This window comes from Hippichthys cyanospilos, chromosome 9 (assembly GCF_059441005.1).
Source record: "Hippichthys cyanospilos isolate Australia breed blue-spotted pipefish chromosome 9, RoL_Hcya_1.0, whole genome shotgun sequence".
Taxonomy (NCBI): Eukaryota; Metazoa; Chordata; class Actinopteri; order Syngnathiformes; family Syngnathidae; genus Hippichthys; species Hippichthys cyanospilos.
This window is the reverse complement of record NC_142377.1, coordinates 12,982,076-12,995,880: the sequence shown is the minus strand read 5'-3', so window position 1 is coordinate 12,995,880 and position 13,805 is coordinate 12,982,076. Positions and strand designations below refer to the sequence as shown.

General features: G+C 41.0%; 2 protein-coding genes across 4 annotated transcripts; one reads left to right on the top strand and one right to left on the bottom strand.

Annotated features, from left to right (window-relative positions):
• Positions 1 to 22: 22 nt before the first annotated feature.
• On the bottom strand, positions 23 to 4,866 carry zc3h10 (zinc finger CCCH-type containing 10). Its single transcript, XM_088423216.1, has 5 exons — positions 4,761 to 4,866; positions 4,284 to 4,346; positions 3,162 to 4,141; positions 2,563 to 2,957; positions 23 to 1,326 (listed from the first exon to the last, which is right to left on the bottom strand). Exons 3-5 carry the CDS (start codon positions 3,997 to 3,999, stop codon positions 808 to 810), a joined length of 1,752 nt encoding a protein of 583 aa, XP_088279342.1. The 5' UTR covers positions 4,000 to 4,141; positions 4,284 to 4,346; positions 4,761 to 4,866; the 3' UTR covers positions 23 to 807.
• A 119-nt stretch (positions 4,867 to 4,985) lies between these two features.
• Positions 4,986 to 11,425, top strand: LOC148418942 (sorting nexin-6). 3 transcript variants are annotated; one of them, XM_088423214.1, is made up of 17 exons: positions 4,986 to 5,268; positions 5,777 to 5,858; positions 6,382 to 6,490; positions 6,868 to 7,005; positions 7,166 to 7,276; positions 7,904 to 8,011; positions 8,313 to 8,373; positions 8,468 to 8,592; positions 8,800 to 8,883; positions 8,975 to 9,049; positions 9,144 to 9,174; positions 10,148 to 10,235; positions 10,339 to 10,378; positions 10,471 to 10,557; positions 10,643 to 10,732; positions 10,971 to 11,036; positions 11,148 to 11,425. In XM_088423214.1, exons 4-17 carry the CDS (start codon positions 7,000 to 7,002, stop codon positions 11,241 to 11,243), a joined length of 1,068 nt encoding a protein of 355 aa, XP_088279340.1. In that variant the 5' UTR covers positions 4,986 to 5,268; positions 5,777 to 5,858; positions 6,382 to 6,490; positions 6,868 to 6,999; the 3' UTR covers positions 11,244 to 11,425. The 3 variants fall into 3 exon arrangements, with proteins under 3 accessions (XP_088279340.1, XP_088279338.1, XP_088279339.1); XM_088423212.1 differs by having other exon boundaries at positions 4,987 to 5,268; positions 11,109 to 11,425; XM_088423213.1 differs by having other exon boundaries at positions 4,987 to 5,268; positions 6,784 to 7,005; positions 11,109 to 11,425.
• Positions 11,426 to 13,805: the final 2,380 nt, after the last annotated feature.

Sequence of the window (13,805 nt, the reverse complement as noted above, 5' to 3'; positions counted from 1 at the left end):
TACAACGTGTACACAAAATGAATTCATTCTCAGCAAAAATGTTTTATTTTGTGTTCAAAAGCAGAAAAAAACTGGTCCACTGACTCATGCGCAAAAACTAATATAAAGGACTCTCTACTGCCCTCTGGTGGGTAATCAGGTTTAATCCGATAAATCAAATGAGTAAAGACAACACTTAGAAAAAAAAAGCACACAAAGTAGAATTATAAGAGAAGGGTAATTATACGGGAATAAAGCCATACTACGACAAGAAGAATAAAGTTATTGATTTAATAAAACGAGCCGATCTGGCTTTGAAATATCCAATGTTTTTTTTCCCCCAACTTCACTTTATAATTTTGTCATAGCCTTCTGAGACCAAGCATATTCATTTGTGCCTATTGTTTCAATTTTGTCACAGCAAGACAGCAATATTAATGGCATTCTACCCCGACACAAGACATCTTTGCAAAGGCCAGGATATCCGCCGAGACCTGGTATAGCAGTTCGATTTGAGTCAAAATATCTCAACCAAAAACATACATACATTACAGTGGATACAAATGAACAGGCTGAGTCTCAGGAGGATAAATGACATAAGCCCAACCCCAACTATCTGATCATTTTTGGATGACGATCAAACAACCCAAAGAGAAATGATTTGGTTCTTCCATTGTTTTGTTTTTGTCTTGTTTTTTTTTAACTTTATTCTTGTAATAAATCAATTTTGAGCTTGTCCTATACTTGTGAACAGTTACATCATTTCTGTGTTTTCAGCACGGCCGGAATACAGTTTGAAGATCCCCATTGAGGAAGCAACAGACTGTATCAGGTAATATGAGGCAAAGTGGTGATCCTCATGCTCTGACTAGCGATGGGGTAGGACACCATAGGTGTTGTGGCGTGGCTCATGGTGATGCCCGGCAGAGGCTGTGTCATGGACACAGCCACCGGCGCCACAGACACGGCCACCGGCGCCATGGAAACAGGAGGCGCCATCCCCTGAGCGATGGTCTGCGCCAGAGCGGCCGACAGCGGTGTGATTTCGGGGTTGAGGTGAGGAGGCGGGGCAGTCGGGGGCGCGGCGTTGGTCGGGGGCGCGGCGGGACCGCCGGTGGGCGCAACCAGGTCCTGCTGGGTGACGGGACGAGGCTGCATCCCGGTGCTGCTCAGCGTGGTGTGAGTCTGGGCGATGCCGTGGTTGTAGGAGCTGACCGCACCCACGGGGGGTGCCATGGTCTGCTCGCTGGGGGCAGGCGTGGATGACAGCGTCATCACTTTGGCCTGACCTCGGAATTGGGCGTTCTGCTCCAGGAGGACTTCATTTGTGGCGATCAGGTTGGCAACCTAAAAAGAGGGACCGCACGTTACTGTACAATTAAATATGTACAGGCCTTTCTATTTACATTTTGATGAGAATGAATGCAGTCTAGGTGAGCTGTGATTGGTCGCTACCTGAACCTTGAGCACAGGCGATGTCAGTCGTCATTCGCCAGCGAGTGGATAAATGTGTTTTAACGGGTATTAATTGTACATGAAGACCAATTCAGATAACACACTAACGACAACGTATTAAAGTGCCCGTGTCATGCAATTTCAACTTTTGGGCGCTTTAACTAATGTTACAGTCTTCTCACACTCAACACCCATAAAGTGTTATTATCCTCCACTGATGCATTTCAAAGAATTATATGCATATTCTGCGCTCTCAGCACCACCTGAGCAGATAAACACAAACAACAACAACAGTCCCTTATACCGCCTCTACACCACCCCCTACTGTCCCTGCAAAACTAAATACATGTCCACCTCATCCGAAACAAACGTTTTTACCTTTAATATGCCAAGGTTGGAGATGAGAGATTTTGCACCAAGTCGGCCAAATAAACAGAAACATTTGATTTAGTCGTTACAAGGTTCTAGTGCAGAAAATGTCCAAATGGCGAGAATGTGTGTTTGGAAGCACACAGCTGGGACAATCAAAGTCGCAGGACGAAATTCCCCCGTAGGCCAAACTGTTATATGAGTGGTGGTTTTCCAAGGTGACCAATCAATCTTGTCACATCTCCTATTTTGTTTGTCACTCCAGTTTATTTCAATGTCAGTAAAACGCCTGTTTTAGCTTTATTCACTCCACCTCTGACTCCCATCAATGCTGATGGCTCCAATATTAGCTTCTTTTTCTCATCATTTTGCTGTGGCGATTTTCTTTACAACAATGTCACAAAGGGGGCGCAGCAGCCATCCAGTAAGAGGCCAGGTTTTAAAGAACCTGTCTCACTTTCTAGTTAGAAAGCCAGCCACCAAAAAGACTCACATCTCACAAGAAAAAAGCTATAAAAAAAGAGAACAATCACTTTAAACTTTGCTGGAAAAAAATTACAATACTCCAAGCCAATTGCAGATGATCCTCTTTCATTTTGTAGAATATTTCAGATATTTGGGAGGAAAGGGGCATTATTTAGTTACAGCTGTCTATCGGTCCGAATTTGTACTAAAATGGGATATAACTGAGGGTTTTTTTTTTTTTTTTTTTTTAAATTCTGGGGCTTCAAATCTCTATTTCGGTTCTCTCGCGCTAACCTGTTTCTTCAATTCCTCCACTCTCTTTCTCAGCAGGTTGTTTTCCTCCTCCAACAACCTGTACTCCACAGGGCGTGTGGGTAAGGCAGCCTGGACTCCGAGCTCAAAAGGGCTACCTACGCTGCCATCTGTCAATCGCAGGCCTTCCAAGCGCCGTCTCTTGATCTGCATGGCGGTCTGCTCCAGGGAGGTGTCCAGGCTTGTAGAGTCATAGATCCCGCTCTCAAGTACTGGCTCGTAGACCGGCAGCGGGCGCCTCTGTCCTGAGGTACCAACCGCCATACAACCACTCATTCCTCCTGCACTGACACCCCCAACTCCTGCTGCACTAACACTCCCCACTCCTCCTGCACTAACACTCCCCACTCCTCCTGCACTCACACCCCCCATTCCTCCTGCACTAACGCCCCCCATTCCTCCTGCACTGACGCCCCCCATTCCTCCTGCACTAACGCCCCCCATTCCTCCTGCACTAACGCCCCCCATTCCTCCTGCACTAACGCCCCCCATTCCTGCTGCACTAACGCCCCCCATTCCTGCTGCACTAACGCCCCCCATTCCTCCTGCACTAACGCCCCCCACTCCTGCTGCACTAACGCCCCCTACTCCTGCTGCACTAACGCCCCCTACTCCTGCTGCACTAACAGTTGCCACTCCTGCAAGGCTTGCGTCTCTACTGCCCATGCTTGGGCAACCCATCCCCATAATATTACTACCGCCTACACCCCCCAAAAGTCCTGAAATCCCCGCACAGGTCCCTGCGCTAGTTCCACCACCTAAGCTCGTTCCTGCATTGACTATCCCACCTGTGATAGATCCAAGCAAACCGCTCACTCCAACCCTGGCGAGATCATATTCAAAGTCTTTTTGGACATGCCGAAATTTACATTTACTGCCCCTCTGGCACTCTCCTTTTAAGTAGTCTCTGCAGATTGGGACTTCCCCTCTGCTAAGCGGCAGATCGGTAGGGGAAAGGCCAAGTCGTGCTGCAACTTTCCCTCTCAGTGCGAGTGGCAGTTCTCCGTTTTTCTTATAATAGTCCTCATCTTCTTTTGATCCATGAACAAAGCGACAGCTGGCGCGAAGACACTCTTTATTCTGGTAATCGTGGCAGAAGATAAATTCATTCTTCTGCACTCCAAAGTCTGGTACCTCATTAAAGTCGGGATGCTTGAAGCGACAACGCTTCCCTCTCTTACAGACGTTGCGAATAAAATCCCTGCACACCCCATCTAGTGACAATGCTGCACTCTGCATGGCGCTTCCACCATTCCCACAACTACTACCGTTGCCGAGTGCTCCTCCACCTCCCATATCACCAAGACCACCTCCAGTAACTCCTCTGCCCTCTGCAGATGAACCTGGTCCTCCCTCCTCACTCAGATTGCTACCACTTCCACCACTACCTGACAGATAAGAACCGTCCCGATCAGGCATGGCGCTGGGCCCTGCTTGAGGAGAATACAGCACTCATGTGTAAGAGGTCTATAGCGCACTAGTGACACTTTTATATATGCAGATAAGGAAGTCACGAATTTAATTTTTTCCTCCCTTGGCTCCACCAGTCTCCTGTTAAGACCTGCAAAACACACAATAATGAACACAAATTATACATTATAAATTACGTTATGTTTAATCGTGACAATTTCCGGTTTAGCGTGGGTTTAGAATCCAAGGTCTGGCCCTCCACAAACATTTTTGGGCCTACCACGAAAGCTTACCGGATATTTTCCTCTACTGCATGTGAGGTGTCAGAATTTCAGGATTGGTGACGGACAAGTCTCCTATAAAAGAAAACAAAAGTATTGATACCGCACCTTCCTGAAAAGAACGGTCTGACTGTCGTAACTGGCCGACGTCAGGGTAAACATAACGCCTATGTGGCCCGTGGTCGAAAAAAATGATTAAACGTCTTAATTTAACAACATGTTAAACAAGCTAAATTAGTAATGACTTATACATCATAAAGCGTGCAAATCGTCGCCTTCGCCTCGTGTCAGTTTCGGAAAAATCAATGTTGGTTAATAAGCGCATGTATGCTAACCTGAGCTAGTCGAGGCTAATCGCTAGCTCGCCAAACTACTAATGCCATCTTACCAAATGGATGCCAGTAGAATATCAAAGCAACCACTCCGTCAAGGTAAAACACGTAACTGTGATATACGCAAACGCAAAACGTTGTTTTACGTTGTAATTACCACGTCGAAGTTCGAAGCAATTTGAGGCCTACGCGCTGTTTTGTTTTCCCTTCTTCAGGTTTCTTTCACGACCAAGAAGAAAGCTCTTCTTCTGCGCCCACTTTCCTCCCTCCCAGCGTACGTTTATGCCCCCAAGCGGTGCAAATAGTGAACTGCTTTGAAAGAAGTTTTCCGCACAAAGGAAAAGCCTTTGTGATGTCAAAAAAAACAAACAAAAAAACATTGAAATACAGTACAGTACATAGAGTGGGCTGATAGAACTAGTTCACAGTAGTCAAATATGTCAAATGTGGTCGCGCAAGCCTGTGTGCTCTAGCTGCTCTTGTCACTATTAGCCGGGGCACTGATCAGTAGAAAAGTAACGGTACTACGATAAACTCAACGTAGAGCCAACAGCAAGTGAGGGCCAGATTAAAAAAACAAACAAAAAGACTTTCCGCAAACCTGCAAAACTCTGATAAAAACACGGGCGCTGGTGCAGAAGAGACACTTATTCAGAGTGTCGAAGGTAAACACAAAATACAATGACAATTTCTGCATTATTTGGTTGACAGATAACAATGTCTTCTAAAATGTTTCCCATCAGGGATGTTACATTTTGTTTAAGTTTGTCCCACTGTGGAATTCAAACATGGTTTTTATACTGTTGCCAACCTTGGTGTAAATTCTACAGTATCCCCAAGAATTTCAAACACACACATGTCCCATCATTTTGTGCCTTTTATAACAACGTTCACATTTAGAGGAAATCTATAACCCTCATATGCCATATACACACGACAATTTATGATCCCAACATACAATGGTTCGAGATTAATCCATTTTAAACAGTTTTTATTTATAGGACTACAGCTATTGAGTCTTTTTGGTATTAACATGCAGATATCCTGCATGGTGAAAAACAACAACACGGAAAACCAAATAACACATTTCATTACACATGTGAATGTGCAACTTTGATCAATTCTGATGATTAACTACTTTCTTATGACTGGAGTCGTTTGTGTTTGTAACAGCAGCCCAAATGGAGCCACCTGAGCCCTGCTACCTTGCGGCTAATCCACGCAAGAAGCAGCTGTAACGGTGCCCAAGTCACAAGTAAGCACTAGTAACAGGTTCTGTATGTTCATGTCAGTGTCATTAAGTCATTTGTTAGCCCCGAATTGGTGATTGAACGTGATTTCAGAAGGTTGCGTTTTGTATCAGGAGTCAAGTGAAACAGTTGCAACAGAGACTAGTCAAGCGCTGCAATTCAATTGCAATACACTGCAGAAATAACGTCAAAATAAAAGCGTAACAATATATTCTTTAGCAAACTAAGGTTTATTCTGAAGTTGGCCTTCCTGAAGGGTTTCTGACAAGAACGGCAAACGAGAGCATCAGTAAATGTTTCTGTGGCTGACGACACATTCTTTATGACTAATAACCGCGTATCTGGGTTATGAAAATTGCCTCTTTTTTTTTTAATCAAGGTAGTCAAATTCCATCCATTTTCTAGAGAAGCTTCGGGCAGTAGGCGAGAGACACCCTGTGTATTTCATGACCATACTCAGACACAATAATGCAAAGAAAGTAATTAAAAGAACTTTTGATTATTTAAGTACACTCAAATGTTTTCCAGTTTGTCTGAAAGCATACTCTGCAAGGAGGAGGAGTCAGTTTGAGCCACGATGCCTTCCTGAAAAACAACGTGCCTGGAAACGTTCATCGTGATGCCATGGATGAGGAGGGTACACATGGTTATTAGTTTTGTCAGACTTTTATTATACTAGATTATTTCCAAATGTCTTCATTCAATGTGGGTGTTCAAAATCCTGTGTTGTGTGACAACATAGTCATCTTCAATTCTGGTGTTTTGTCTTCAGCAGCTATCCGTACTTCCACTTTTATTGGATATCTTGTAAATTCAACCCTTTTTTAAAGATCACCGATTGGGCCGTTGTGCCCCCTATTCCCATGTGGGTGTGTCGAAAGTCCGAGTTACTGACTAACACACCATTTACTTCTTTTTCCCCATGGCCAGCACTTTAGATTTGGCACACTTGTACTCCATTTCTCATCAAGACAGTGTGCACTTTGACCTAAAGGATATCCTGTGCCTTCTCAGCAGTTGCAGCTCGAGCGCATTGCAACCAACGGACAGAACAGCTTTTGTGCACCTTTTCCCCTAAACAAAGAATAGGACTTGAAGTCATTTTTAAACAAAGCAGACCGAACGCGTTGACTCACAGGGTTAACGATGATGGTAAGTTCCTGAAAATGTTCTCGGTGATAACATTGAGTCATGTGACAGCATGCGTGTTTTCATGTGAGCTTTTTTTCTTTTGCACCGTTTAAAATAATTAGTTATTGATTCACTTTGGAGTTGTTGAGCCAGCAGCCTAACTTCTGTTTAATTTTTACAGGAAGAGGTAAAAGAAGAGGCGCCCTCTCTGAGTGTTCATGGTCACAGTGTCAAGGTTTCGGAGGTGTTGCAAGATGGGGACGGACTTACCTTTCTGATTGTGTCTCAAAAAGTAAGGAAAATATCATAAGCGCTGCAGAAATGATAAAATGCAAAGCAACCTCTTCATGACATTTACAAATTTGAGTTAGGGTTGACAAATCAGATCATTAAGTTAGCTCCAATAACCAAACAAAGATGTGCTGGCTCAACATGTCTGTTGATCAACAAACTCCAGAAGATAAAGACTTTTCTGTTTTTGTTTTTTTTGTGCCCGGAATGATCTGCACTAAGCACCAGGCAGCTGCGACTACTGAGTAATTGTGGGAATTGAACAACTCACCTGTTTTCTGAGTTTGGTCATGTGACGTTGGCAAGCTGAACCGTGATTGGTTTTGACCTGTGCCACTGTGATGTTATTTTCAGTCGACAGCAAGAGACAAAATGGCTGCCAGCTGAGATAGATTAAAACACAAAATTATTCAGTCTACCATTATTATTCAACAAACTACCACTTCGACAATGTTCATCCAAAACTGACCTTTACTAACAAAAGAAGAATGTCGGCAACAGCTCTTGGATTGGATCTCTAACTGCTGGTGAATCTAATATTGTGCTCAATATTATATTGTGACATGACCAAATTAGATGACTTGGTGTCATCATAACATAACTCTGTTGCCTTTCTTTTTGCTGTTAGCTGTCCGGGACCGGGGAGTACCATGTGGACCGGACCTATGAGGACTTTGAATGGCTGCAGCAGAACCTGTTCACTCAGGAGGATGTGCCTGGAATACAGGGAGTCATAGTCAGTGTTTGTATTTGATTTCCAAGTCCCTCCTTATCGGATGGCCTGGTCTTTAGAAATTATTTACATGCAGAATATCATGAGCGGAACAATGTAGATAAAATGCTGCGACTAGGTATACCATTAGCTGCGTGGCAGTGATTGTTTTGATGTAGAAAAATGTGACCATATATGTTCTTTTTGTCATATGTAGATGCCATCCCATAAAAGGCACAAATGTTTAAACTAATATAGAACTTTCAACATTGTCTTTGAAAACAATGAGTCATTGTAAAACCGTTTTCCCATTTTCTCCACCAAGTTTCCTCCCCTTCCTGCAAAGGCTCAGATGAACGCAACTCCGAAGGTCGTCAGACAGCTTGGTGAGAAAAAAAGAAAAATCCTTGCTAGTTATTTTTTTTTTTTTTAAATAGGGTTTTGAGTGCAACACTTCTGACCCAAAGGACTCTCGTACAGGTTTCCTCAGTTTGGGAGAATTACAGCCTTACTGTACAGCATTAGAGGCTTTCCTCCACCAGGTGGCAGCACACAAACTACTCAAAAGAAACAAAGCTTTGGAGATCTTCCTCACCAGCTCTGAAGTGAGTACTTACTGTACTATAAAACCTGATGATCAACCATACATTAGTGAATCAGCACAAACCGCCGATTTGACTGACAATTGTTTGTTTCAACTTCGCCATCTTTAATGGTAAAGATTGAACGGATGATTGTTGGTTATTTCAGATATTAAATCAAACAAAATAAAAGTATGAATTGAAATGTTAATTCTATTTCTACATGTGCAGCCACCGGGCCGTCAGAGAGCCAGAAAAAACATTTTCAATCGCTTGAGTCAAGCTGTGGAAGAGATGAGAAAAGAAGGCCACAAGGTCCTTAACTTTAACCAATTTTGTTATTGACAGCATCTCAGCCATAATGCTGTAAATCTTTTTCTGACCGTGTCCTTGATTGCCTTTTCAGGATGTTGATGAGTTCTTTCAAACCAAACGGGACACCAATCTCTCTTTAACCAGCTGCACCAAAAACACAGTGGATGTGAGTTACACTCGTGCTTGTTTTCTTGATATTGTACATCTAAACACCCCGATTATGCAGTTTGATTTTGTTTTTCTGATTTATTTTCCTGCAGAAATTCCTAGATGTGGTGCTAACTGAACAAAGTAAGATCATCCCACACATACCTAAAGTGCAGATAAAGTAAAGCATTGTTTGAGTATATATATATATATATATATATATATATATATATATATATATATATATATATAAATATATAAAATAAAAGCATAAACTTGATTGTCAAAGGCAATAAAGTTTTTAAATGCATCACTGAGCCTTGAGCGCATGTGATGCCACTATCAGTCAACAGCAAGTGGAAAAGATCTTTTGTAAATGTATTAATTATAAATGAAAAATAACTATCAAATTACTAGACAAAACAATAACTTTTTAAAGCCGAAAATGGTTAAATATATTTCGTGTCTATATGTTAAACAATACACTTTCAATACGACATACACTCTATACTCATATACTCTCAAAATAGATACAGACTGGTCCATAACACAATAAATAAAGTATCTTTGGTGTCATTGTGAAACTCGGGTATAATATTAAAACTCAAGGTCTTATCATCCTGTAAGTAGACAACAATCTGCACATATTAAAAACTGTTTCCTTGATTGGTTACATGTGATTTTAGAATGTCCCATGCACTGGTATTTTCTTAATGGTTTTAATATCCACAACAAGTCATGTGTTAAAATTAGTAATACTGATCATGTGCATTCTGCTTCAAATCACATTTGCGCCCCCTTCCTCATTATAGGCTAGCTACTGCTTTCATGAAGAAATCAACCAAAATATTATCTTTAGAATATGATTTTCTTTGCACCCTCATTATTCTAACCACAATGTTGTGATTAATATTGCATTTATGGAATAGGTATTCAACAGCAAAATCCACCTGTTTTCAATCCATTTCAGGTTGGCCATTTTGCCATCTGTCAACTGAAAATGACATCACAGTTACTCAGGGCTCAGGATTTTTTTTTTTTTTACATGCATTAGTTATTTTTAGTAATCAATCTTGACATCACTTTTCTTGCTTGATACCTCCATGTGTTTGTACAGAAATAGCAGTAGCCTGTGGGCACTTTGCAACAGCCCTGCATCTGTGTGTGGAATCAGATGACGATCCTGACAAAGCAGTTTTTTCTAAGTAAGTCTACACTTGGTCTCAAGACTGTCACATGGACCCAAAGTAAAACAAAAATTTGGTTGTAAAATAAGAAAGACTAATTCTGCACTCTTTATTTATGCAGGATTTGTGTAAAATTATCAGACATCTTTGAGTCAATGAAGGTAATCTGTACATTCCAGATAGAAAAAGACCATGCATGAGCATCAGTGTTTTTGTTTTTTTTAATTTAATATTTATCTGCTGTTGCATGCAGAAAAGTCTGTCAAACATTGCTGAGAATGATGTGAACACTCTCGGACTTGGCCTGGATCTGGAGTCACGCTATCAGGAAGCACAAAAAGTATGTCAAGTTCTACATTTAAATGATACATTCTAAATTGTACAGAAAAGTTTCCAAATAAATCACACTGTTGTCTCGATTTCAGGAGATGCTTTTCAGAAGGACCTGTAAACTAGTGGAGTTGGAAACTGCCAGTAAGAATGCAGAGAAAGCCAAACCTGTCAAGAAGGCTGCTGTGAGTGTATCCATGTGATTCAATGACAACTTTTGACCAGCAGATATCAGTAAAGTTGTGCTTGTACAAACTTGGCAAGCTAGAAGAAAAAAGACTTGTTTTTTTTAACGAATATGTCATTAGGTGAATGAATAAATAATTGTAACCCCCAGGCCATACTTTACACACCTTTGATCTACCAGAATGTTTATGCTGAGAAGTAGTTGCCTTGTTATGACCAACTCTTTACCTTCATCAGTTGGAGGAGGTAAAGAAAGCAGCAGAGGCCGAGTTTAAACACGTTTGTGACGTGGCAAAACAAGAGGTAAATCACCTAAATTTGAATTGTTATAGCCTAAGAACTTTTACGAATTTTATTGTGAGTGACTTGTTGCAGATTGAACACTTGGAGAGTGCTCGTGTGCGAATGTTGCAGCAGGCTCTGGTGAAGTGGTGTGAAAAGCAACTCCGCACAGCCCAGGAAATTGCTGATCAGTATGACCAGCACCTCCAGGCCTTCAGAGAAATGTGACGCCCGCTCACCATGTGCACTTCCAGTAGGTTTGAACATAGCCTGCATTTAAGTGCAAATGGCACTCAGTGAAAACAGAAATATCTAAGTTCATGAGACCAATTCAAAGCTACATATGAAAATGATTAGCTACATTGCTTTCTTGCCTTACCACGCTACCAAATAAAAAGTGTCAAATTGTATCCCCTTGGTGTGCTTCTCTTTTTTTTTTCTTTGCAGTAATTTGCTTCATGCACCCCCATTAGTCTAATTCTGATTAATATTGCATTTGTAGAATTTAAATTAAACAGGAAAGTCCCTTGTTTTTATTCACCAAATAGGTGGCCATTTTGTGATTTGCTGTCAAAATGACAGGTCGCTCAGGTAACAGCCAATCATGGTTTCCCTGTTTTCTGCGTTGTGTCACGTGACATTTGCAAGAAATGGAATGGAAAGGACACCACCAAATCCCTACGAAGGAGTGCCATGGACGTCAATTGATAAGGTTTGGGAAAATTACAAAACACTAACCGATCAATCGGAATGCTTGAAAGTGGCTTGGGAGGTTCATGGCTGAAAGTAAAATTGTATTCAATTGAGTATAAAGTGAAGATGATTTGGATATTTACATTTTATACATCCTTCATTGGATTTGGGTTTTGTACAAGGACATTGCAGCAATGAGCATCTGAGCTCCCCTCTCACATTTCAATCCTCTTTTCGGTATGTGAAAGCTATACCTTAAATGTGTTTTAAATCCACCATTTTCCCCTGAAAGCTCAAACTAAGATACTCTTCAGCTCATAAGCTCCCTTCCCAAGTCAGCGGAGAACCGCAACTCCATGCCTCAGAACGACTGCCTGCTCCATCTCATCTGTTTCGGGTCTGTAATCTCTCCATTGGTGAATTAGGTGTAGTGGTGGTCCATTTGTGGGAGCGAGTGAAAGGGAGATAGATGGCTCCTCTCATGAGACCAGAGGGCAGGGAGGAGGCTGTGCTCATTTGACTGTGAAGCTCCAGATAAAGGATTATCATCTCACTTAGTGTCCGGAGTGAATGTTTTTCTTGTTCACCACGCCTAATTTTAAACAAGGTGTTTGCAATGCTGACAGAAAGAATCCGTGTTTTTTTTTTTTTTTTTTACCAATGGGCATCGTAATCAACAAATGTATTGTTAACATTGCAAGAGCGCAGAATGGATTGCTGATGATCATTTGGGAGTTGAGGCTGTTAGGGCAAAATGGCGTGCACTCCTTAACTGCAACCAGCAGAGGCGCTGTTGGGTCATGTTTGTAGTTAAAGGAGAGAATGACATCAGCTATGAGAAGCTGAGCAGCAGACCCCAGCTACGGATGAACATTCAAAAAAGGGGTTCAAAAAATTATTCAGAGTTTAAAAAACAAACAAACAAACAAAAAGTGATGCTTTTTACAGCCACTCATTAAAATGTTCACTGCCACTACCATTTGCTATTTAATAACTTGCACCTATAGGGGAACATTTGCATTGATCCGCTGCAGTATCCCAGCATGTCCACCCTATAGGCACTGACACATCAAGCGACACTTTGCCTTGACTCAGCAAACTATCCTTCCCTTATTGTTGTTTTTCGTGTAGAAGGAGCGACAATCTACTTCAGTTCTCCCTTCAATTTATTGGTCACTAAAAAACAATTTCCCCAGGGAGGTTTGTACATTTTTCATTAAGTTGCGGTTGATGTTAACTCTTTGGTTTTCACTAATCAGAAATTTTATAGGATCTGTTCTCCAGAATTGGTAAAAATGGTGTGTAATGTAACAATAACTTGTCATTTGAGGTCGTTCCATTAGGTACTACTTTTATAAAATGAGCTTTTACAACTTAAGAACACTTTTTGGACATAAAGGAGGTAGCAAAATTTACCCAGGAGCCCAGTAAATCGTCCTGTGGTGGTATGTATCGTGTAGATTGCACAATGTTTCTGCCTCTTTTTTTTTAGTCCAGGGATGATCTGCGGGCCACAATTGGCCAACAATTTTTTTTAAAAATCTGGGCCAATGAGAGGTTACATTATTATTTTCACACTATACAGGTTAACTAATGTTTTTTACTCATATTAATTAAATTCTTTGAGCTATCTGCTGTAAAAATGTAAATTCTTTTAATAATTGATAATCTGTTAAAATATTGTCAAATGATGAATTTGAATTTTCATCCCTTTATTAAAAAATGGGACTTTTTTAAAGGATTTATTGCAGCAAATGCACAAACATGTTTGTGTGGTCCATAAAATGTCAGAAAATAGGCAAAAATGTTGATCATTTCTATGTGTTTCATGTTTATTCAAACAATGATAAGGCTGTTTCATGAAGGACTTTAAGAATTTGATAATATAAACTTTTGAGATGCTGACATTTTGAGGAAAGGGGCAATTTTAGTTCACTAAACAAACAATTATCAAAAATAATTATTGATCTATTTGATAATCAATTCATTCACGATAAATGTTTGTCCGGGACCATAATTGATAAATCGCTGCACCTCGAAACTATTGTTTAGTTAATTATGAGCATTTATTGGAAATATTTATATAGAATGTTAATA

Excerpts from the sequence above, each read along its gene's own strand:
- LOC148418942 (XM_088423212.1), top strand. Across the intron at positions 8,593-8,799 it reads TCTTCCTCACCAGCTCTGAA|CCACCGGGCCGTCAGAGAGC; the intron begins GTGAGTACTTAC and ends CTACATGTGCAG. Across the intron at positions 9,175-10,147 it reads TGTGGTGCTAACTGAACAAA|AAATAGCAGTAGCCTGTGGG; the intron begins GTAAGATCATCC and ends GTGTTTGTACAG.
- zc3h10 (XM_088423216.1), bottom strand. The coding sequence starts at position 3,999 with ATGCCTGATCGGGACGGTTCTTATCTGTCAGGTAGTGGTGGAAGTGGT. Across the intron at positions 2,958-3,161 it reads TAGTGCAGCAGGAGTAGGGG|GAGGAATGGGGGGTGTGAGT; the intron begins GCGTTAGTGCAG and ends GCGTTAGTGCAG. Across the intron at positions 1,327-2,562 it reads TGGAGGAATTGAAGAAACAG|GTTGCCAACCTGATCGCCAC; the intron begins GTTAGCGCGAGA and ends CCCTCTTTTTAG.